The sequence below is a fragment of the Diorhabda carinulata genome, chromosome 6, assembly GCF_026250575.1.
Source record: "Diorhabda carinulata isolate Delta chromosome 6, icDioCari1.1, whole genome shotgun sequence".
Lineage (NCBI taxonomy): Eukaryota > Metazoa > Arthropoda > Insecta > Coleoptera > Chrysomelidae > Diorhabda > Diorhabda carinulata.
This window is the reverse complement of record NC_079465.1, coordinates 31,626,876-31,649,420: the sequence shown is the minus strand read 5'-3', so window position 1 is coordinate 31,649,420 and position 22,545 is coordinate 31,626,876. Positions and strand designations below refer to the sequence as shown.

General features: G+C 31.4%; 4 protein-coding genes across 20 annotated transcripts in view; 3 read left to right on the top strand and 1 right to left on the bottom strand.

The window, feature by feature from the left end:
- Positions 1–550: 550 nt before the first annotated feature.
- On the top strand, positions 551–14,642 carry LOC130894761 (probable valine--tRNA ligase, cytoplasmic). Of its 2 annotated transcripts, none has more exons than XM_057801734.1 (15): positions 551–911; positions 968–1,149; positions 1,202–1,328; positions 1,421–1,587; positions 1,643–1,822; positions 11,513–11,741; positions 11,795–11,953; positions 12,012–12,255; positions 12,638–12,868; positions 12,936–13,095; positions 13,155–13,435; positions 13,640–13,828; positions 13,889–14,006; positions 14,128–14,447; positions 14,500–14,642. In XM_057801734.1, exons 1-15 carry the CDS (start codon positions 658–660, stop codon positions 14,557–14,559), a joined length of 2,901 nt encoding a protein of 966 aa, XP_057657717.1. In that variant the 5' UTR covers positions 551–657; the 3' UTR covers positions 14,560–14,642. The 2 variants fall into 2 exon arrangements, with proteins under 2 accessions (XP_057657717.1, XP_057657718.1); XM_057801735.1 differs by having other exon boundaries at positions 11,705–11,741; positions 14,500–14,620.
- On the top strand, positions 3,881–10,736 carry LOC130894762 (uncharacterized). 6 transcript variants are annotated; one of them, XM_057801741.1, is made up of 2 exons: positions 3,881–3,921; positions 9,838–10,736. In XM_057801741.1, exon 2 carries the CDS (start codon positions 9,845–9,847, stop codon positions 10,679–10,681), a length of 837 nt encoding a protein of 278 aa, XP_057657724.1. In that variant the 5' UTR covers positions 3,881–3,921; positions 9,838–9,844; the 3' UTR covers positions 10,682–10,736. The 6 variants fall into 6 exon arrangements, with proteins under 6 accessions (XP_057657724.1, XP_057657719.1, XP_057657722.1 ...); XM_057801736.1 differs by lacking the exon at positions 3,881–3,921 and adding an exon at positions 4,277–4,493; XM_057801739.1 differs by lacking the exon at positions 3,881–3,921 and adding an exon at positions 4,504–4,792.
- On the bottom strand, positions 14,606–18,546 carry LOC130894764 (peritrophin-1-like). Its single transcript, XM_057801742.1, has 8 exons — positions 18,454–18,546; positions 17,836–17,871; positions 16,403–16,585; positions 16,317–16,343; positions 15,902–15,937; positions 14,978–15,160; positions 14,895–14,915; positions 14,606–14,831 (listed from the first exon to the last, which is right to left on the bottom strand). Exons 1-8 carry the CDS (start codon positions 18,458–18,460, stop codon positions 14,650–14,652), a joined length of 675 nt encoding a protein of 224 aa, XP_057657725.1. The 5' UTR covers positions 18,461–18,546; the 3' UTR covers positions 14,606–14,649.
- A 1,806-nt stretch (positions 18,547–20,352) lies between these two features.
- LOC130895111 (uncharacterized) overlaps positions 20,353–22,545 on the top strand; it is a 112,783-nt gene continuing 110,590 nt past the window's right edge. For 8 of the 11 annotated variants that reach the window (XM_057802265.1, XM_057802259.1, XM_057802263.1 and 5 more), the window contains exon 1: positions 20,353–20,965. In XM_057802265.1, coding sequence (XP_057658248.1) covers positions 20,441–20,965 — 525 coding nt within the window. In that variant the 5' untranslated portion in view covers positions 20,353–20,440. The remainder of the gene's footprint in view (positions 20,966–22,545) is intronic. The other 3 variants (XM_057802264.1, XM_057802258.1, XM_057802255.1) reach the window with 1 other exon arrangement.

Here is a 22,545-nt window from a genome sequence, read left to right as displayed (position 1 = left end):
AGATAAATTACTAACTCAAATGGTATCAGTTTAATTATCTAAGTAATAATTAAGTGGCTCATAATGATCAATAAACATAAAAAAATATAGAAAAAGAAAATCTTATAAAAAATCGAAACGGTTTGGCAACGTTGATTTGGAATACGTCATTTTTAAATGCAACCATAGACATAATAACACTAGACTGTGCATTCGTATTGAACAAAAAAAAGAGAGTTACGGTGTAGTTCTCTGTCAAATATTAGAAGCGTTTTTTTGTTTATTTTATAATAAATTATAATTTTTCTCAACTTTTAGCCTATTATATCGAGATTTAAGTAGGCAAGTCTATAGGTTTCCGATTGCAGACACTTTTACCCAGCATTTTTGACATATTTATTACGAAATAGTATTCATTTTATTAATATCCCTGTACTTGAAATCTTGTTATTGTGTTTTTAAATTATGAAACCAGTTGTTAGAACTATGAAATCAAATCCTATTTCAAAAACTATAATATATAAAAGTGGTGTTATTTTTTTTGCAGTTTCAAAATTGTACTAGATAGTACATTGCGTTTTATACTGTTGGCCAATCTGTTAAACTATTTCATAACCTAATATTATAGAGTGTCAAAATGGGTTTTTAAAGTATGTATAATACAATAGAAATTTAAAAATGTATAATATGATAACGTTACGAATTAAAAAAATCCAAAATAACATTTGGTATTCTTCGTACGCCAAAACCAAGACTTTAGACCAAGCTTACGTACCACACAAAGTAGAATGTTCGTCTAAAACGAATTATTTTAAGCCTCCTGTTAAAAATGTGAAACCTTTTAGTTTAGTTCTACCACCTCCAAATATAACTGGAACTTTACATTTAGGACACGCACTTACCGCTACAATACAGGACGTTCTAATAAGATGGTAACATTTTTTATTATTCTATTTTAAATATAGTTAAAATACGAAATTCTTTAAAGGAAACAAATGCAAGGTGTAAAAACATCTTGGATACCGGGTATGGATCACGCCGGTATAGCTACACAAATTATTCTCGAAAAATTATTATGGAAGGAAAATCAACAAACACGACAAGAAATTGGTAGAGATTTATTTTTGGAAAAAGTGAATAATTGGAAGAATGAAAAAAGCTCCGTTATTAGTTAGTATATTAATAATTATAGTTGTATTTAAATTTATTCTTGTTTTACTAGGAAAACAACTTGAACGTATGGGAGTTTTACTTGATTGGGATAAAGAAATTTTTACATTAGACCAACAGAGATCGAAAGCAGTACAAGAAGCTTTTATAAGATTATTTGATCTTGGGCTTATATATAGGTAAGATTTTGTTACTAAATCGTTTTTGGGTGTTTTATGATTCAAAATTAATTTTTTTTTAAATTCCTAAGCACTATAAAGTTTTATTTTAGAGCAGATGCTCTGGTAAATTGGTCTTGTATATTAAAATCTGCTATATCTGATATAGAAGTGGAACAACTCTCCATTAATGGATTAACTAAAATTTCCATTCCTGGATACGAAAATCCAGTAGAATTTGGTATTATTACAAAATTTGCTTATTTAATAGATGGTACAGGTAATTGATTCAATAACTACATAATAAAACGATTTTATTGTTTTTATTTTAATAGACGAAGAAATAGTTGTAGCAACAACTCGTATGGAAACTATGTTAGGTGATGTCGCCGTGGCTGTCCATCCAGAAGATTCTAGATATTCTAATTATATAGGGAAGCGGTTAAAGCATCCATTTAGGAATGATATGATTCCTGTGATTGCTGATACTTTCGTAGATCGAGATTATGGAACAGGTGAGTTTAATTCAACAAAAAACGGAATTTAAATAATGATTTTTTCAATAAAATCCTTTATTAACATAAAATTAACGTACTAGATCATTATGTGTTTTGGTTAGGTGAAAATTTAACAGGAAATGAAACTGAAATTTCACTTTTTCAAGTTATACGAATCGAAAGAGAAACTTTTTTGATATGAATAAATCAAATTTATCATTTAGAATCTATATTCTACACAAAATAAAATGGAAAGATAGATTAGATTTAAGGAAAAAACTGATTTCCTATATACGAGGGGTTTATGATAACTTCCACTATATAATACGGGGACTAAACATTTTTTGGCTTTAGAAAACTGATAATTCATCCGGTTTCAATGAACTTTTTTTTCTAAAAACTTCGTTTTTACTTCGAATTTACGAAAAAAATCACGAGAATAAAACCTAACCTAGTTTTTTTTGGAAACCTTTACTTTAATTTACGATAAAGAAGACCGGAGTAAAACTTGAACTAGTTTTTTTGAAAACTTCGTTTTTACGTTGCATTTACGAAAAATATGACGGGAATAAATTTAATTTAATACAATATAAAGTGATTTTTAACAAGGTAAGTGCAAAATTTTATTATTTCTTTCGTTAAAAAACATTTTTTTAACTTCAGGATAGTCTAATTCTTACGCAAAAATATTTTTTTTATGATTAGAAACGATAATAATTGGGGGGGGGGGAGAGGTGATAGTTTTCATAAACGGGGCTACCAACTTCCAAACAATAAATGAAAAAATTAATAGCTTTGTTCGCGGATCAAATTCCGAATCATTTTAAGATCGATGGAGTGCCCATTTTCAAAAATTTCGTTCTCGAATCGATGACTTCACCCCCTGCGAAACCAAAATTTTGAAAATGAACACGGGATCGATCTTAAAATGATTCGGAATTTGACCCACGAACAATGATTTTGGTAGAAAATTAACAGCTGTTTCGACGACCATCAGCTAATGCCTTCTATTTCAATGAAATGTATCATATTTTTGTTTTATCGTTTCCCTTTCGTAAAGTTAAAAAAAAAACGTGGTTTTCGGAAAACTACAACTTTTTTCTCCCCGTAACTTTGATTTCTTTTAAACTTTACGAAACGTTTCTTTATTGTCGTATCGGAAACAAAGTCAGACGCGAAGTTGTAATATGACACATGACGTTAGTTAATCAATAAATCTAAAACGAACGTCCATATCATTCTCCATCGTGCACCCCATTGAATTATTTAATGATTGAATCGCTTGGTTCAACTTTCTTTATGCATTTAGCACACGAATTTCTTATTCGATTGTATAACCTGCGATGTTTTCAATTAAAGCTGACTTCACACTACAAAAAATACGTCGGCAACGTCGATCATAAAATGGCGGTAACAGCGATGGCTGCTAATTACAAACATCGCGAATATACCTCGTATAATATATCGTCGAGTTAATAATACGGATTTTATTACTGTTTAAACATTTAGTACAAATTAAATTCGTTAATTTACGTTCGATGTTTGTAATCTAATGAAAACAAAGCGTATATAATCGCGTTCCTTTTTTATTTTTTTTTTTGGCAAAGTGACAAGTGAATTATAAGTAACGTGTAGATTAGTTTGGCAAGAGAAACAAATTAATAATTATATTAGGAATTTGTTTTTAATTTTAAATCGAACTCGCGACGACGCTCATGATTATGTAAAACAACTCTTAGTTGAAACACTAAGAATTGACGCTAAGAAAGAGATAAATAACTTGACATCACACACACACACACACACACACACACATTTCAATAGATCCTCAACCTCGTTTTTGTTAAAATTTGGCATGTCAGCTTTTGGCTTCTTAGTTGTCTGGACGTTTCAACGTTTGTTTTTCGCTATACCCTTTACAACTATTCCCGATGTATAACGCCACCCCACCAATAGCTTAAGCGTTCTTTGTCCTGCAGGAGATGGCGTTTCCATAGACAGCTAGTTCGTAGCTAGCTCCTGGTTTTAGCAGTTAGCAGCTTCTTCAGGCTCCGCGCCTGTTAATCCCGTGGATTTTTTTCCGTTATCTTTACCTGAAATACCTGAAAAAAAATCTGGTAAGGTATAATAAGTTCGCTTTCACTGTAATTAACACACCCGTTCACTAATCGAAGTTAACTTATTAGTTTTGTTGTAGTGTAAATTTATTTTTCTTCGTGTAAACTGTATTTTTCTATAGTTTCATTCTTTTAATTTTTTATTAATTGAAATTTATTTTTCGTAATAAGGGACATCCCTTATAATTTTCTCGAGATATTACAAATGTTTTGTGTAAGCATCCGTGTTTCTCCCAGTTATTCATCTGATGTATTTATAAACCCATTAAAGTCTCAGTCTCGTCGTATAAAATATTATTTTTAGCAGATTAGATTTTTTTTTTTTTTTTCAAAATGGTATTTAAATATAAATTTGGCATAGTTCTTTTCGGTCGTCTAAAACTCATGATCGAACCCGGTTATTTATATCATTTTACGATAAAGATTTTCGAGACTTACAAATGTCTATTGTTTGGCAGTTTAAAATCGCTCGTTACGTAATTTTTGTCGAGTGTGTTTCGGAACAGTCGTTCGCCAGTGTTAATTATTTATTTATTTTATTTTTGAATTCGACAGATATAATTTGTGATTACGTAAGTACCGTGTCGTTTCGATAACTTCCATTTGAAAAAATAATCATTTCCTACATTTATCGATGCACTCGTTCAATTTTTATCGACGCGATTTAAAAGGACGTACTGTATAAATAAAAATCAAAATATATGAAAATTATTCAACCTTTTTTTTTTCTTGTTGTACGGGTGTGTTGTAGAAGACACTTCAGATCGATCGGTTTCTTTCATTATAGACCAAAATAGACTTCGATTTATACTTATTGTAGCCGAGTGAGTGATTTATATAAGAAATAATATCGAATTTGAGTAGTCTTTAGGTAAATATTTTCAAATTATTTACGTTCAAGATAATTTTCAAATATAAACCAAATGTTTATAAATATACGGGAGGATATAAAACCGTGAAAAATACTTCTTTTTAAGGATAATAATCGAATATATTTCAATTAAATTGAGTTAGCTTTAGATAGATTTTTTTTTTCGTTGAAAAATCTCACTGTCTCTTCATTCTTGCGTACCTACACATAGTTCCTTCTCTATTTATAACATTGTTGGATAAATATTTGTATCTGGAAATTGATTTATAACAGTTAGTGAGTCAACATCTGGTCGGAAAGAGCGCGAGAAATAATTACTAGATTCAACTTTATAACAAAATGCGAAGATTAACTGTTTAGTGTGAAGTTGTGTGTAATTGAACAAATAAACCATTTCATTGGTTATAAAATTTTATTGTCTATCAAAAATTTTGGTGAGTAATACGAACTTCTAACTAAACTTTTTGTTCGAGTTTATAATACATCCATAACTAGAATATTTTGAACAAACATTGTACATATTATGAAACGTGAACGATAATTTCTGATTCTGCCCATACGTTTTTTAAATACCTACTAGCCCAGAACCAAACACTCTGAAACACCGTGCAACATACCAAGCGATTATCGAGCAGAAATTGATGCAATCTAGAAAACAACTATCATCATCGTGTCCCATAGCCAAACTCTAAGTTCCGATAACGTAAAATCAAAACTTAAACGAACTAGACAGGAATAACGACAACAGGACTGGATTGAAAGAAAAAAAAATAGTCGATAAGCTCGTTAAATCTGGGATAGACAAGCTCTGAACGATAGAAAAATAATTTGGAGAGAAGCAAAACCAATTATTAGGACAACCCCTACAGGAACTGAGACAGGTAAAGACCTTCGTGGGAAACAAATCTGCTGAATGTAACAACCGAATAGGTGTCCTCTATCGGGGCGTTGTCGCCTCAATAGACTCTAGATTTAACAGATAATGCGCCGTACAGATCTATCGAAGTGTTACGAATATCTTTGGCAGTTAAAAACCATCTCAAATTCTGGATTTTCTGTAATTTTACGATGGTTCTTCTATATATTAAAGACCTGTATGAACCTTTCTAAATGTAATAATCGGTGAATGTTTACATGATCTCTATTTACACTTTTCGAATTTTATAGTTGATTAAGATCGTAAATTCGTGTTTTTTTTTTCACCTTGTATACGGATACGTAACAGTTTACGAAGCGATCACCGTTTAAAGCGCATAAATCTTCTGCACGTTTCTCCGTTCTCGGCTTTTCGCCATTCTCTGCGAAAGAGAGGCCCTAGTTGGTCGATAAATCGGATAGGACAGGTGGTCGCTCTCGTTTCCCATCAGTATATCCCATCGATGGATGGTCACACATACCCATGCGTGACGAGAAAATTATCATCTATTAAATAAAACCACCACCGACGACGACGACGATTATAAGCAGAGTGTGTTTGTTTTTTAATTTTTTTCGTATACGGTACGCGAGACACAATCTTCTTTTCGAAATTTTTCTGTCGCCATGATTCGTTTCAGGTCGACGATTCTAATCCGTAAGTAGGAAATTGTAGAGATTGCCCCCCCTTTTTATTAGATTTATTCTTTAATCGTTGTACATAATTATCTTATTTGCGTTATTTTTTTTTTATTAGTTTTTACTTCCGCATTTACAGATTTACATCTCTATTACATCTAATCTCGTTTTCTAACAACTTTTAAAAATGTCTGTCTGGTTAGATTATTTCTTCTTTTTTATTTTTTAAATTTTATATTGACACATGTAGAAAAGGGCGTAGACGTATGGACCGAATGACGTAACGATATGATTCATCTGGATGACTAATTATTTTATACTATAAATGAATTTTTGTAATTTGTTATAGAAATTCGGTTTTTTTTTTATTACAATTACGAAAAAATCTCAATCATTTGCTATTAGGAATCGATAAAATCCTTATCGCTTACATTATTTATTATATAAAATGTAAATAATTTCCGGTAACGCCATTTGCTTTTACTTGAAAACTTATCTCACACGTCGACAGGTTTGCATAATGCCATGAAAGCAAATAACTACGAGGGTGAAACAACAAATATCGTATGGAATCGTAAATAATTTAAAGGCGTGTCATTGCAGTACATAATATCTTTGTTTATTGATACATTTGTTGTAATAGACATTTTTGCATAAACAACTCTTCTAAATGGTTAATTCGATTCTTCTTTTCGATCATTCATCGTACTTTTTTGTTATCAGTATTGCGTCAATCGTTAAAAAACAAAACGTATCTTTTTTAGTATTGTTCGCATTAATACACTTTTCAATAAAATCGATTAAAATGTGAAGTGTTAATTATTTATCTTTATAGTTCGATCTAATAAATAGTCATTATCATATCAATAATTTATATTGCGTCAATTGTAATCAAAAACGTTACGATTTTGAAGAAAATCAAAAAATCTCCGAGTTGTATTTGTAGTTATTCGATATCTGCACGTTGTTTAATACCAAGAAATTTTTTAATAATAATCCGAAAAGAAAAAGGTATGATTCATTTATTGATATTCATTTTCAAAATAATTTTTCATTGGTGCGTTTGATTTCAAAAATTATTAATTTGAATCGGTAGAAAACAAATTTCTTTGTTCAAATAATTATATCTTATTTCCAATTTTATGTATCACAAAGTGCTAAATCGGTTTAGTACGAAGGCTAATCACTATCCAATCGTTATTATTTTTTAACATAATTTTCATCGATGTTTTGGCATTGCTAATATATTTGTAGCACTTGTGACATCACTATGTATAATTAATAATCCTTGCGGGCTAAATTTGGGGAAAATGACGGATACTCGATTATTAATACTGCGTGAAATTGTGGAATATCTTTTCGTTTTTGCTTATATGAAATATATTTAATTATTTATTTGATAGTCACATATCTATCTGTCAACACGAAAATTTTTCTACCTGGATGTTCCTTTTTCCAAGACGATCTGAAATCGATTCCTCGGACCAAATCATCGCTAATTACGAGATCACGGATGATCCGATGGTGCAAACAGCAGACCAAGTTATCTGTGAATGCCTTAAACACTTGGGCAAACCCCACAATCTGCTTAATGACATCAAAGGGTTCAAGCCAAAGCGTCTAAACGGACTTTGGTAACGTCTAGTGGGGCATGACGGACCTATCTGAAGGCCCGTTCTGATCCCAATATACTTGTTATTATCGAATTTCCTGAATTATTTTTGTATGAATCGATTCATGAGGTTACGATTCGAATCGATTTAAAAATCGATTATTTTCGGGAAGAATCGTCATCACTAAACCGAGAACTCCCCACGTAAAATTCACGTGGATTGGTTAGGTTAGGTTTGATTGAAACGGGGAAAATATTACTTATTGCTAAACGCCTCTTTCTTTTTAGATGGTGACCAGGTAAAGGTAGTAAATTATGCAATCGAAGCAGTCGTATAAAATCTGTTTTACATCGTGATAAAAAAAAAATAACACATGTATAAGTGGAATTTTTATCAGATAAGCGATCCGATTAAAAATTTCCGTTAGATCGTGAATTTCGCTGGAATTAGTTGCGCCGGATTTTTTAAAATTTTATTATGAAAAAATAAACATTAAAATTCCCCAGAAACATATTAAATTGTTTATTCTAGATTGTATCTGTTACAATTATTATTGCTTTACTTGGCAGATCGTCAAATTCACGGATTGAGAAAGAATTTATTCGCGTTATTAAAGTAAATAATCAGTACATCCAAATTAATCGATAGGGCTATCAGTTTCTTTTTGCGTAGATTTCTGTTTATAGACATTCGATTAAAGACTCGTAGATGTCGCCGTTCGTTTTAAATTGACGCATACCGATCAACGAACTAACTACACTGCTAAAAAAAAATATTATAATTGTATTAAAACGTGTACGTGGTGCGAGATTGTTTGCTTTAAAGGCATCTCTAAATTTTGTTTAAAAAATACCCTCAACGTTTAATTATTTTATTTAATCTTTCCAAAATCCATCGCCTATTTGTTTTTAGATAAAACTCGCTGTATGCGTACTTTCTAATTATCAAAATTTTGAAAAAATCCGTTGTGCACTAGTTAGGTCGACCATTTTCTTATCTACAGGTTTGAGGTTAGGTTAGGTCATAAAATTTCAACCCATTACTTCATATTAATCCCCAACCGTGGTTGTTATCCCAACATAAAAGGGGATGTTATGATTAATAAGTTGGTAATACGTATTTTACTTAAGCTCTAGGTAAGAAAATGGTTAACCGAAATGGCGAGATTTTTTTTAAAGCCAGACCAGACGGATACTCAAGTCACTAAGTCGAAAGCGATAATTTTGGGGTTTAATGTCGTTAGTAATATTACGAGGATGGTCCGAGAAGTTGACATTGCCTGCCGTAGTATTTTGAATAGGTTCTTCATTGTTTCGATTGTTCTGGGTATGAGGTGACGGTTCAGTGAAACATTGCCAAACACTCGATAGAAATATCTTCGCGACGCTGGTTTTGTAACCAATCGCGGACCCATCTTGTACACAGTTTTCTCACATCAAAATTTTCAGTTGATATGCGATGTATCCCACTTTTTGAAATGCTTACTATGTCTGCTAGCTCGCGCATTTTCAGTCGACGATAATCCAGATCCATTTCGTGGGTTTAATTCAACATTTCTGGAGTCTTCATCTCATTTGGTCTACCACTGGTCTTCGAAGGTCGTACGGTCTCGTCTAAACTTCGCTACACAATATTTTATCAATCCAGAGTATAATCTAGTTCAGATTTTATATTGGTTGGGCTAAAATCTTTCAAATTAGTTTGAAATAACGATGATCAATTTGTTCCATGTTTACAAATTTCCTATTGATGGCTGTTAAAGGAATAATTCTAATACAGTTGAAGGCAACTACCGCCATCCGTGGTTTAGGCAAGGTACTTCTGGGATCATCCTCGCATTATTATATATATTCTTGAGAATGTTTTTCTTTTTTTCAGTTATACAATGATGGATATAGAGAGGACGCAAAGTCACGATTTAAAATGTAGTATATGCAAGAATTATTTGAATATACCTCCGGTATTAACATCGGACGACGGTAAAATAACGAAATGCGGTAGATGCCAATACAAAGGACCGATATTAAATAACAGAAACACCTTATACGAATCCATCGGTTCGAAATTGAGATTTCCTTGTATGAATCCTGAATGTAAAGATAGGATGTCTTGGAACGAGGTACAAAGACACGAGAGATCCTGCCAATTTCGAAGGATATCTTGCCCGTTTTGGAATTGCCGAGATAAAAATATAAGTTTCATTTTATCGAACGACGTCAGCCATTTCGAGACTTGTCATCCGGGATCGATGCACTACGGACCGATTACTCTAAATTTTAAAGTCATAACGCATCATCAATCTTTTATAAAATTGCTCATAATAAACGATACGCCGTTTTTGATGTTTATACATTGTCTAAAATTCGGCGAAACCGCCGTTCTAATCGGCGTATTTTCTTGCGATAATCGACAACACGATTTCGAAATTAAAATTCGTTCGGATACCGATTCGAATAGATTTACTTTATTCAAAGAGAAAGTACCGTTGTACGACGAACAACAACATTGCCTCTATTGTTTGCAGAACATCTGTTTTTTGGAACATCACAAATTTTCGAAAAAACATCCCGACAATCAACAACAGAGATACGAATTGTATTCGAATATCGACGTGGCGGCCGCTAAATCATTATTGCAAACCGAAAATTTGATGTTCGATATTAGCGTCACCGAACGTAGAAACGAAGAAAACGGCAGTATTATTAGTAGAAATAGCGATTAAAGTATGAAATAAAAAAATATTAAAATTGTTGTGATAGATCAAAAAAAAAAAACAATCGACCATTTATTATATAGATTTACTTTATATTTATTGTATTATTTCAATTAAAAGGACCTTTTTAGTTGATAAGTGTTATTTCTATGAATTGTTGAGGTAAAATAGATGTTTTGTGATACAGTCTTTTGTTTTCAAAACCCCCTCCCAGCCCCCCTTCACATCGAAACCTTTAAGGGACTAGTACCGGTTATAAGGGTGAAAAATGACTCGTAATAAAATATTTTTTTTATTGTTTTTCGATGATAAAGTGAATTTTTTTCGACATTATTACATAGAGGGCGCCATAATTGTGCCTGCTAAAATAATAGCGATGAGATAATCTCGAAACAAAACTAAATATGCAAAATTAACGTTTTTTTTTTCAATTTTTTTTCCCACGACAATTTTTGTTACAAATACAACTAAATTAATAAAAAACACGAAGAATTAAAAAAAAAAAATTCGTCGATTATAGAGTACGTAAAACGAGTAGGCGCTCGAACTATTATAATTTCGAATTTTGTTATGAAATTTTACATGTTTTTTGGAAGTAAAAGGATTCGAAAAAATTGAAAAAATAATCAATTTTTTGTAAATTAAAACCGGTACTAGTCCCTTCTTTTCTACTTACTCGGGATCGTTTTTCCAATTTTGTTTTTTCATCTACATTGTTAATTTCTTCTGTAATTTCGTTTTCCTTTCTTCGTATATATCTTAATTAAAATAACGTTAATTTCATCGTCGACTCTATTAGTAGATTTGAAAAATCGTTGTTTTTATCATTATTTTATACAGGCGCCGTAAAAATTACACCCGCTCATAATTTTACCGATTACGACGTAGCGAAAAAACATAATTTAAAACCTTTGTCGGTAATCGATGAAAGCGGTAATTTAACTTCGAATTGCGGTAAATTTTCCGGATTACCTCGATTCGAAGCTCGATCGGTCATCGCCGAAGAACTAAGTAAATTGGGATTGTTCAAAGGTACGGAGGAACATCCGATGTCGATTCCGATTTGCAGGTGATTTAATAATAAATCGCGTATAAATAGTTATTTATAGAATAAAATTTCAGTCGTACCAAAGACGTAATCGAATATCTAATACGTCCGCAATGGTTCGTCGATTGTAAATCGATGGCAGCTGAAGCCGTACGTACAGTTAAAGAAGGTCGTTTATCAATCGAACCCAAATCTTTAGAAAAAACTTGGTTCGCTTGGTTAGAAAACATACGGTATGTTAAATAAATAAAAACAAAAAAAAAACGTTTTGGTACTAACATTTTTATTTAGAGATTGGTGTATATCGAGACAATTATGGTGGGGACATCGAGTACCGGCTTATTCGTGTTCGAGCATCAAAACCGGAACGACCGTATGGGTAGCTGCTGGAAACGAACAAACGGCTATTACGAAAGGTGCTGCACAACTAGGAGTCGATACGTCCGATATCCGAGTTAAAAGAGACGAAGATGTTTTGGATACTTGGTTTTCTTCTGGACTCCTTCCATTCGCTTCATTAGGTTGGCCGGATAAGGTACTACGAGGATTGCTACTTAAATTTTGAGATAAACAAATTCATCCTGTAGCGAATAACGATGTCTCGAGATGGTTTAATCCACGTGGAAAGTCATTGCACGAGAATATTCGCGATGGATTTGTCAAATATCTATAAACAACTCAAATAGCCCTCGTATGTCAATGTATTTTGAGTACATTTGACATCTCAAAACTTAAGTATTGAACCTCGTTTTTCTATATCATTTAACAAATCCAAAATAAATATTTTTTCGTCCACGACAATTTTCAGATGCAGGTACTTTACTGCAAACACGTAAATCACTTGTATTGTCAATAAGATGAGTTTTAGCTACCGCAGTTGAGTATTATTTGATGTTATATGATATTTTTTATTTAAGACGATCGATTTTGAAAAATTCTATCCGTTATCTTTGATGGAAACCGGTCACGACATTTTGTTTTTCTGGGTGGCGCGAATGGTTATGCTGGGAATTCAACTTACCGATCGATTACCTTTCGATAAAATTTTTCTTCACGGTATCATTTGCGACTTTTACGGTAGAAAGATGTCGAAAAGTTTGGGAAACGTCGTAGCGCCCGAAGATGTGATAGACGGAATTAGCCTCGAGGTAAAAAACGAACTATGAAATGTACGAAAGATAATTTTTTATTTATTTTTTTTTTTTTCGATATCAGGAAATGGAAGAAGCGACTAAAAGAAATTACAACATCGGAATTTTATCGAAAGAGGAATTCGAACGATCAATTCAAGGTCAAAGAAAAATGTTTCCGCGAGGAATTCCCGAATGCGGTTCGGACGCGTTAAGATTCACTCTATTATCTCATAACGTGAAAAGTGAGTGATAATCGATTGTTGTAGAGGTTATGAATCGATTTTTTTTTGTTTTCTTGTAGATACGTTTATAAATTTCGACGTGAACGAATGTTATACGAATAAATTGTTTTGTAATAAAATTTGGCAGGCGACTAAATTTACCAAAACTTGGTACGATAAACGACAAGAATTATTATTGTCTAACGGATACGATCGATTGGAAATTATGGATAAATGGATTTTGAGTAAATTGACTCGAATGGTGGATAAAGTAATCGGAGGAATGGAAAATTACGATTTTTATATTTGTACGAACGCTTTAAAAAAATTTCTGTATTTCGAATTTTGTGATATTTATTTGGTAAGTATTTGACACTTTTTTCATTTGATTTGATTTGATTATAGACAAAATTTATTTGAATGAATTTTTCTTTTCTCCTTTATATACAATATTTTACATTATCTCATATAATTTTTAAAAATGTTTTGGAATCCACATAAAAACAAAATGAAACGTTCAATTTTTTTTTTAATTGAAAAGTATCAAAATATTTCGTGTTGTTAGGAAACGACTAAAAGAGGTTTACGTTGTTCCGAAAGTAGCTCAAAGGCGCCTGGTCATGTACGGACACTTTTGACGTGTTTGGACGTTGCCTTAAGAGCTTTAGGGCCTTTCATGCCCTATTTAACCGAACATCTACATTCCCGTTTACCTCAATTACCGGGAGAAGAAAAAATATTCTGTTTTCCTCAAGTACGTCATTTAATATTTTAAATAACGACGTGTTTTAATTATAAAAATTTTCCCCGTTAGAAATTGAATTACCTCGACGATAATCTGGAGAAAAACGTTGAAGATATTTTGGAAATCGTAGCGGCTATAAGAAGATTGAAGAAGATTTTCAACGTTAGCGTCAAGACGCAACCGAAACGTGAGTTAAATTGGTTCTAATTCCGGTTTATACATTAAAATTACGTCTAGAACATTCGAATTATAGGAAATATCGTAGAAGAAAAAAATCGCGTCCGCCAAAATGTAATATTTCGTTTTAGTATTAATTTCGACGTCATCGCTTTGTATAACAAACAATTCGACGGTAATACAAGATTTAACCGGTTTTAACGATATCGAAGTATCGAACGAAGTAAAAGATGATTTTTCGAAAAATTGCCTTAAAGATAAAATCGGCGAAACGAAAATATATTTGGAAATGTCTGAGGAAATTCGAAAAACGTTACAATTCGATTTGGATAAAATGGAAAAGAAGAAGAAAAAATTGGAGAAGGAATTGGAGAAAATTAAGAAGATGGTATCGGGGTCTACGTATAAAATGAACGTCGGTTTGGAAAAACGAGAAATTCATTCGAAAAAGGTAATTTTTTGATTTTTAATTTTTGTATTTATTAATTATTTTTTTGTTTTAGATTATATTATTGGAAGAACAGTTAACGAGACTCGATTATATGAAAAATGTTATTAAATAATCGAAAATAATATCAAACCTAACCTCAAATTTTTTTTGAATAAAAATTCAATCGATAACAACTTTTATTGTACATATTTAAACGTTTTGATTAATTTTTTTCAGCTTTACAATCGACGTATTCAGGATAATCGCAGGTTAATCTAATTTCGTCCCACCACGTATCGTCAGGACACGTCAAATCCTTAGCTTCTCCGTTAACGCATTCGATGTACTTCGTACAATCGGTCGTGTTAGCGTAAAAAGTTCCGTCTTGTTCGTCGCAAATCGGTTCTAAATAATTTTTTTTATATATTTATAAAAAAAAAAATGAAAAATAAATCGGTTACTACTTACTTGGAGTCGTAATTGTACGCGCTGAAACGACAAAAAAAAATCGATTATATATAACGATTATTTATCGGTTAATCGATACTTACAGCAATCGACGTTTTCGGGAAAATCGCAATAATTGTTGATGTGATTCCAAAGGTAACCGTCGGGACAAGTCATCGAGTATCTGTTTCCGTGATCGCATTCATAATATTTTTGACAATCGAACGGATCGTAATCGTAGGTTATTTGATCCGTTGGATACGGACATTGATGATCCGGTGTCCATCCTGTAAAAAATAAAACATTTTAGGGATTTCGAAAGAAGTTCGGCAACGCTGCAACGAGATTACTGTTTCATGACCGTAGTACATTAGACTAACCTCGAAATATCATCGAATTTGACGGTAGTTCAAATATACATTGATAAAAACGAAGATTTCTAACCTAAAAAATAATTATTCGAGTGATACGTCAAATTATTGGAATTAAAGGATGAATTTTTTCTCGTTTTGGGAAGTTTTCTTTTAAAATATAGTGAAATTACATTTTTTTCTCTCATCAGTTGACGTTTTAAAATAAAAAAAAAAACATTTTTAGAACTTTTTATACTATTTCAAACTGATTTTCGTAAAAAAGAGACCTAAAATCATCACGAAAAACATTCCACGTTATTCTAAATCAAAAACGTAGAAAAAATCTGCAAAAATTCAATAAGAATATGAATAGTTTGAATTTTGGGGATTTTCAATGAAGTATGGCATCGCTGCCTCGAGATTACAGTTTCATGACCGTAGTATATTGGACTTAATCTCGAAATATCATCGAATTTGACAGTAGTTCAAATATACTTCGATAAAAACGAAGATTTGTAACCTAAAAAAAATGATTCGAGTAATACGTCAAAATATTGCAGAATATCGGAATTAAAAGATGAATTTTTTCCGTTTTGGGAAGTTTTTTAGAAAAATTTAATGAAATTATTTTTTTTCTGTCATTAAATAACGTTTTAAAATAAAATATGTTCTCACCTGAAGAGGTAGTTCCTTCGGAAGTACTGTGAGTAGCTAAAATTTAAAAAAAACATGATATTTTAACGAATATATTTGTTTCACTTTTGTACGGCAAAAAAAAAAGAAAAAATTATTGACTACACCTCGTAGATAGATATTTCAAAAATTAATTATTTGATCATAATATTTCAATTTCGCCCAGTATACGCTACAACCAACGCTCAAAATAACGCAAATATTACTTTAACGATAAAATTTTAGCTGTTCTTCGTATAGATTATTAACATTTTGACATCGCCTCGTAAATACACATTAATATAAACCGACAATAACAATTTAATTTCGCCTCGTATATACTAAGGGACGTTTCACTGCAATAAAAAGAAGAAGAAACGACGGCAAATTTAAACTATTTAAAAAAAAAAGTACTTACACGGTGTCGTAGCTGTAGGATCAGTTTCTAAAAAATAAGAAGAAAAATAATCAATAACGATTCAAATAAAATAATAATCAACTTACTGCAATCTACGTCCTTTGGATAATCGCAAGTTAAGTATTTTTGATTCCACCATAAACCGTCAGGACATGACATTAAACTAGCCTCTCCTTTGTAACACTCGATGTATCTGGAGCAATTTGTGTAATCAGGATAAAATGTTATTGAATCGCCCGGTAGAGGACACTCTATAGCAAGTACGTTAGCTACATAGACAAAAAATAAATTAGACAAATAATACCTTGGAAAATATTTATATTTGATGAACCTTGTATACGACGAGCTAAATCAATTTCACTTTTTTATGTATTATGTATTATAATGCGTATATAAAATCGATTCGACACCAACTACTGTTAGATAATTTCACTAACAAACGAGACCACCGACCGCCTACTCTACAGATCGATAATTCTGTGTTCTTAACTTTGACGGATGACATATAGGTGTCAAAAAGTTTCTAGAAGAATAATAATTATGTAAGTTATTAATATAATAAAATATTTGATTGTTTTTATTATTCTAAACATAGAATGTAAGGACTTTTCGAAAACTAACATCGATTTAACTCGATTTACGTTAATTGTTGTTCGGGAACTGATTAAATTAATCGGGTCGTGATCATATGCTATGATCCTTTCTGTTTGCAAGTGGGTTAATGCAATCAGACGACGCCGTGTTTCATTTCTCTATGGTTTTGATACCAGCCACTGTTAGCTAGTTCCTCTCACAAACGAGACCACCTACTCTACAGGTCGATTACTCTGTGCTCCTAACTTTGACGGATGACATATAGGTGATAGGTGCCTCTGTTTATTATTTAAACTTTTCGTAAAAATACCACTAAATTTAATTTTTAAAAGACTATAAAAAATTGTATATAATAAATATTTCATAGTTTTTATTATTGAAAACATAGAATATGGTAACTTCAAGCGAGCAATGACTACTTTTCTTTGAATATAATTAATCCGTCCTATAATGCCACGTAAACCGCGCTGTTGCCAGTTTTTTTTACACTTTTCTTATTGATTTAGTCATTTATTTTTTCATTTTACCTTATAGATAATTAGAAATGCGAATCATTTTGCATTCATATTTGTGTATGTATACATAATATTAGTAAACAACGGACTTCGAGAATTATATTTCAGTTAGTTAACGTTTTAATAACTTTCAATAGACTTAAGTAAAAACATTAATTTAAATAACAAGTCGGGTATTAATGAAGCAGGTATGTACTAGGTTTTAGTGAAATTTTCATGAATAATCAAAATAAATAAAACGCGTTGAAAAATAAATTTGTATGAAAGTAATTTTGTCAAAATAGCATACTAGGTACTGATAATATAAAATGCATTTTTATCTTGAAAAATTCATTTGAAAATCTAGAAACTGTTCAGATAAAATAAAAGTAATAATGGAATTAAAAATAGTCTTATCAAATGGTACTCACCACCTGCCATTAGGACGATACATAATCCGATCAAATCTGAAAATAAAAACAAAACACTCGACATTAGATTGAATATATGAACATACGAGTAAATTCATTATTATCAAAATAAGTTGTATAAGATCCGTTCCAACTTATCAAAGACGATTAGTGTTAGTAATAGAGTGCACCAAAGTTCGAAATATGATCAGAGCATACTGATAGAACAAACCTAATACAACTCACCGTTCGTTTTGTATGATCTCAAACAGTTCGGGTGTGTTTGTTAAAATTTTATTGCATTATCGAAATCAATATTTTGTTAAATATTATAATATTTATAATATTGGACGTGAATATATTTTTAATTATTATACGTTTGACTATGTGCGGAATGTTAGCCACGGCTAACTGTTTCGTGAGTTTATAAAATGGTTTTAAACGTTGTCAGATTTCAACTACTTTCTGCTAAATCTGACTTATTACTAAAAACTGAATAAATTGGTTGAAAAAAATAGTGGCAATCAATGATGATTGGTTACTAGGAGACTAGGAGGTTACTTATCATTTGTATAGCAATTTTGAATGAGTTTGCGAAATGAAATATTAAATAAATTGAAAATATATAGAATGACTTACAATCCATATTCTTTTTTCTGATGATACACTTTAATTCAAAATTATACTATTAAATCAAAAAACAGTGAATCTTTTTTTATATATGTATCAGTATTAATTGATTACATCTTTATCTTAAAAAGATTGATACTCGAGATTAATTAAGATAAAAATAATTTCGTAGAAAAATGATGAACCGGATGCTTTTAAAAAAAATATTCTATCGTTTCTATATAAAGAAATTCTCACGTAAATATAACCTCGAGACAGTTTTTGTATATCAACTACTCGATAGAATTGAATTGTTTGTAAAAAAAAAGAAATTTGTTTTATTGTTTGATCGATAATTTAGTAACACACTGTATATAATAAAAGTTATGAAACGCCAAACTTTTTTACGAGTTTATGTATATATGAGAATATACGATCCCAAACGCCATTTAAAAGGTCAGTAAAACTTCTTTAACAGCAGCAATAAAAGCTGAGAAATGTACTTGGTCCTTGGAGGACATGGGTTCAATCTGCAGGTCGGACATGTCATGCCCCCAGAGGCAGAGAACTCTCGCCAACTAAATCTACCCAATGGCGGAACTTTGATTCAAAAACATAAAAAAAAAAATAAAATATCGAACTTGAATATACTTTCTTGGTAATATCAATTAACATCGTAACAACCTTAATTTCTATTAGCGTATTATAATACAATTGTTTATTTTATTTATTAACGTAAATGAATATTCGAAATCGAAGTTTGATTTTACTTAAATACCTCCGACGGCACCGCCTATGTCTTTAGGTGTTGTCGAGGCACTTTACAACAACTTTTCCTACGTCCTTCATATTTTATTTTTCACCTGAAGTTCTTTTTAGTATCGGAACGTGACCAGAAGTTCGAACAAACTCCTAGAAGAACCGATAGAGAGGAGGCAATGAAGTTACAGACTTCCAACTCACTTTTTATTTTGTTTGATACGAAATAAGGCGGTTTGATTTGCTGCAGAAACATGATATGGAATTTTAGTTCAATTTATAACAAAATACTTGATACTATATTTCCAAATACACACTATGTTTAAATACATTTATAAATTACCTACTTCAAAAGAGAATAACAGCATTTTATATCGCCCATTGTATACGCTTAAAAAATTTACAGTAATTCAATCGAGGTTAATACATTTTTCGATTCCTCCATTGTACAAATTTCGCTACCTAACGTGTTAAATATACTAGTTGATAAAAAAGAATCTCCGCCCAATTCTCATTAATCATTCCTCGATAAAACAGAGTTCTTTCAACTTCCGCGACCTTTCAAGTTCATCAATATTTATAGTTTTCTTTCAACCATCAACAGAGATCTTATTCGGTTTAGGTAAATTTGACAACGTCGCTTTATATTCATTTCCCTCAGGTGCTCTTGCAGCCTCGTCGACATCGCGAAGTCGCGAAACGCGAACCAAAGAAAACCACCACAACAACCCTTCTCTCGAGATATCTTCGAGTAGCTCCGTGATCGGTCGTACAGCGAGTGCGCCCGTCTACCAACATAACACTGTTGTCGATGTGCTTATAATATAATTAGATATAAATAGAAAATTACTTTTTAATCGGACTTGTATTTTTCAGTGTGATATTCATTGGAACTGAGTGAATATATAATATAAGTTATGGTATTTATTTATTCAATTACTTTTATATATTTATACATTTATAATTAAAAAAATCGTAGTCACTATTAAATATTTATGAGGTGAAATGTTTTTCGTTTGTCTTATCGATGTTTATATTCGAATAATAATGAATTTCGTTTCGTTTTTCGTTAATATAGATATTATTAAATATTTATATAATTGTTGATGGAAATGCAACGCGACTTATTGGTGTTAGAGCCGGCAACGCCGCTTTGAAAAGCTGTATACCGGCATTTTCATCATGACATCATGACAAACGCACATCGACAACGTTCCTTCGTAATAATCAGACCGCGTTAGCGTCGCGCAAAGCACGTATGTACACTCCGAAGACCATGTCAGGCAACATCGTTGCTGAATGGTTGAAATCTCTTCACCTCGGTCAATACGCCGAAAGTTTCATAGACAACGGTTACGACGATTTAGAAATATGCAAACAGGTCGGTGATCCCGATCTAGACGCTATCGGAGTGTTTAATCAAGTGCATCGCAACAGATTATTACAATCCGTACGAACCCTCCGCGAAGAAGGTGCCGCGTCAGTTTATTTCACTCTAGAAGAAAGTGCAGGTGTTCACGACGAGTGTTTTTGTGACAATGTGAGTGCCAGATCATCTAGAACGTCTTCCGGTAGATCCGAAAAAGATACCCAAAGAGTTAACGCGAGTCCGGGAGCTAGTTCGTCAACGGAAAGCAATCAAGAAGTCGCTAAATATTTAGACGAATACGAAGAAGGTAAAGCCGAGTTAGTGAAAATACCTAGATTGCAATTGAAAGTGTTATTAAGGGAGAAATTAAGTCAGGACGGTATTCGATTAAGTTCGCAACCGTATTCAACACAGGTAGGTTAATTAATTTTATTTTATTTACTAGAATTTACTTAATGCAGTAATAGAGATGGGATTTTTTACTGACATATCACATGTTCCAATATAACTGTTCTTTAGATGTTGTTTGTTTTTAGGGAATAAAATATATTCACGTCTAATATCGATTTAATTTTTTTAGGAAAAAACGTTGTATATTTTTTTTTCGTTCGAAAAAATACTTTTTAACGAATTTTAAAATTAATTTTCAAATATGCGGATATGTAAAAGTTGATCCCACCTCTATATAAATTGAATGTCATAAATTATCTCAGTTTTTAGTTACTGCGCAGTTGATTTATGCCCAAATAGAACTAAATACATTTATAATCGCTTTAATAAAAAAAATGTCCATTTTCCATCTTAATTAAACCGAGTTTTTTTTTTATTTATATCGTTTTCTATCTCGGGTCGTACTAATATTAAACTCATTCAATAAACAAATGTAATTGCTCTTTATTTCGATAGAGATTACCATATGGTTTACTTAAAATTACGCATAAAGATAAAAATAACGAAGTTTGATGATACCATGTCTCATAAAGTTGTTAATTAATGTATTATCGGGTTTGTTTATAGCAAACAATGCTGGTAAATATCTACTTAATCGAAATAATAGCCGACGAAAAAAAAAAATATAACACAAACCTGAATAGTTTAAATTAACGTGAAAATATTTTGTAATAATACATAAAGTATATTATGGAAACATAGTTTGTCTTATTTATCTCCCCTCGTATCTTCGATAAACCTTAATCCAGCTGCTGTTCACACAATATTTTCGATAAAATTTATGAAGTTTACGTTCTTAATGATTTTGTTTGAAAACAGTAAATCCCCAATCATGTTTTCGATGTTTTCCAAATAACGAACGTATTTAATTTCGTTTTAATACAGACCAATTACGAAAACTCATTTTTAATTGGTTTTTTGTTTAGTTAAATTAATAATATATAATTATTATATATTGAACTTTAAAAAAAAGTATCTAGTATACACTTTTGTCCCGATGAAAAATCGTTGGTTGGATTTTCGAATATATTTAAAGAGAAATATTCGAAGAAAAAATTATATGGTGTATAATTCAATAAAAATCATAAAAGTAAGATGAATAATTCAAAACGAAGTTACATCTATATAGTAAATATTGTGTGGAAGGATCGAGGCAGTTAGAAAAACAACCAAAAAAAAATTGTAATGGTTTTCAACGAGTTTCCCAGTGTTTTTTATGGAATCGCTCTTCAGTACGGGAAATGGTAGCTATAAGGGAACGGGAAAACACTTATTATTTTATTTATGAGGATTTTTTTTCGTATAATCGAATCCTGTTTTCGATAATGAGATAAAACGTCCTTGACGCGTGGACAAACGGCAAATTTAAGAAGAAAAAATCAAATTTGAATCGTATCTACTACACCCTATATAACAGAATATATTAATTAATTAAAAACTAGTATTTATTTACGCGAAACTATTCGATAAATTTTACAAAGTTGTTAAATATCTACCTCGAAATTACATACAGATTATGCATAAATTTTGAATATTTATGCGCG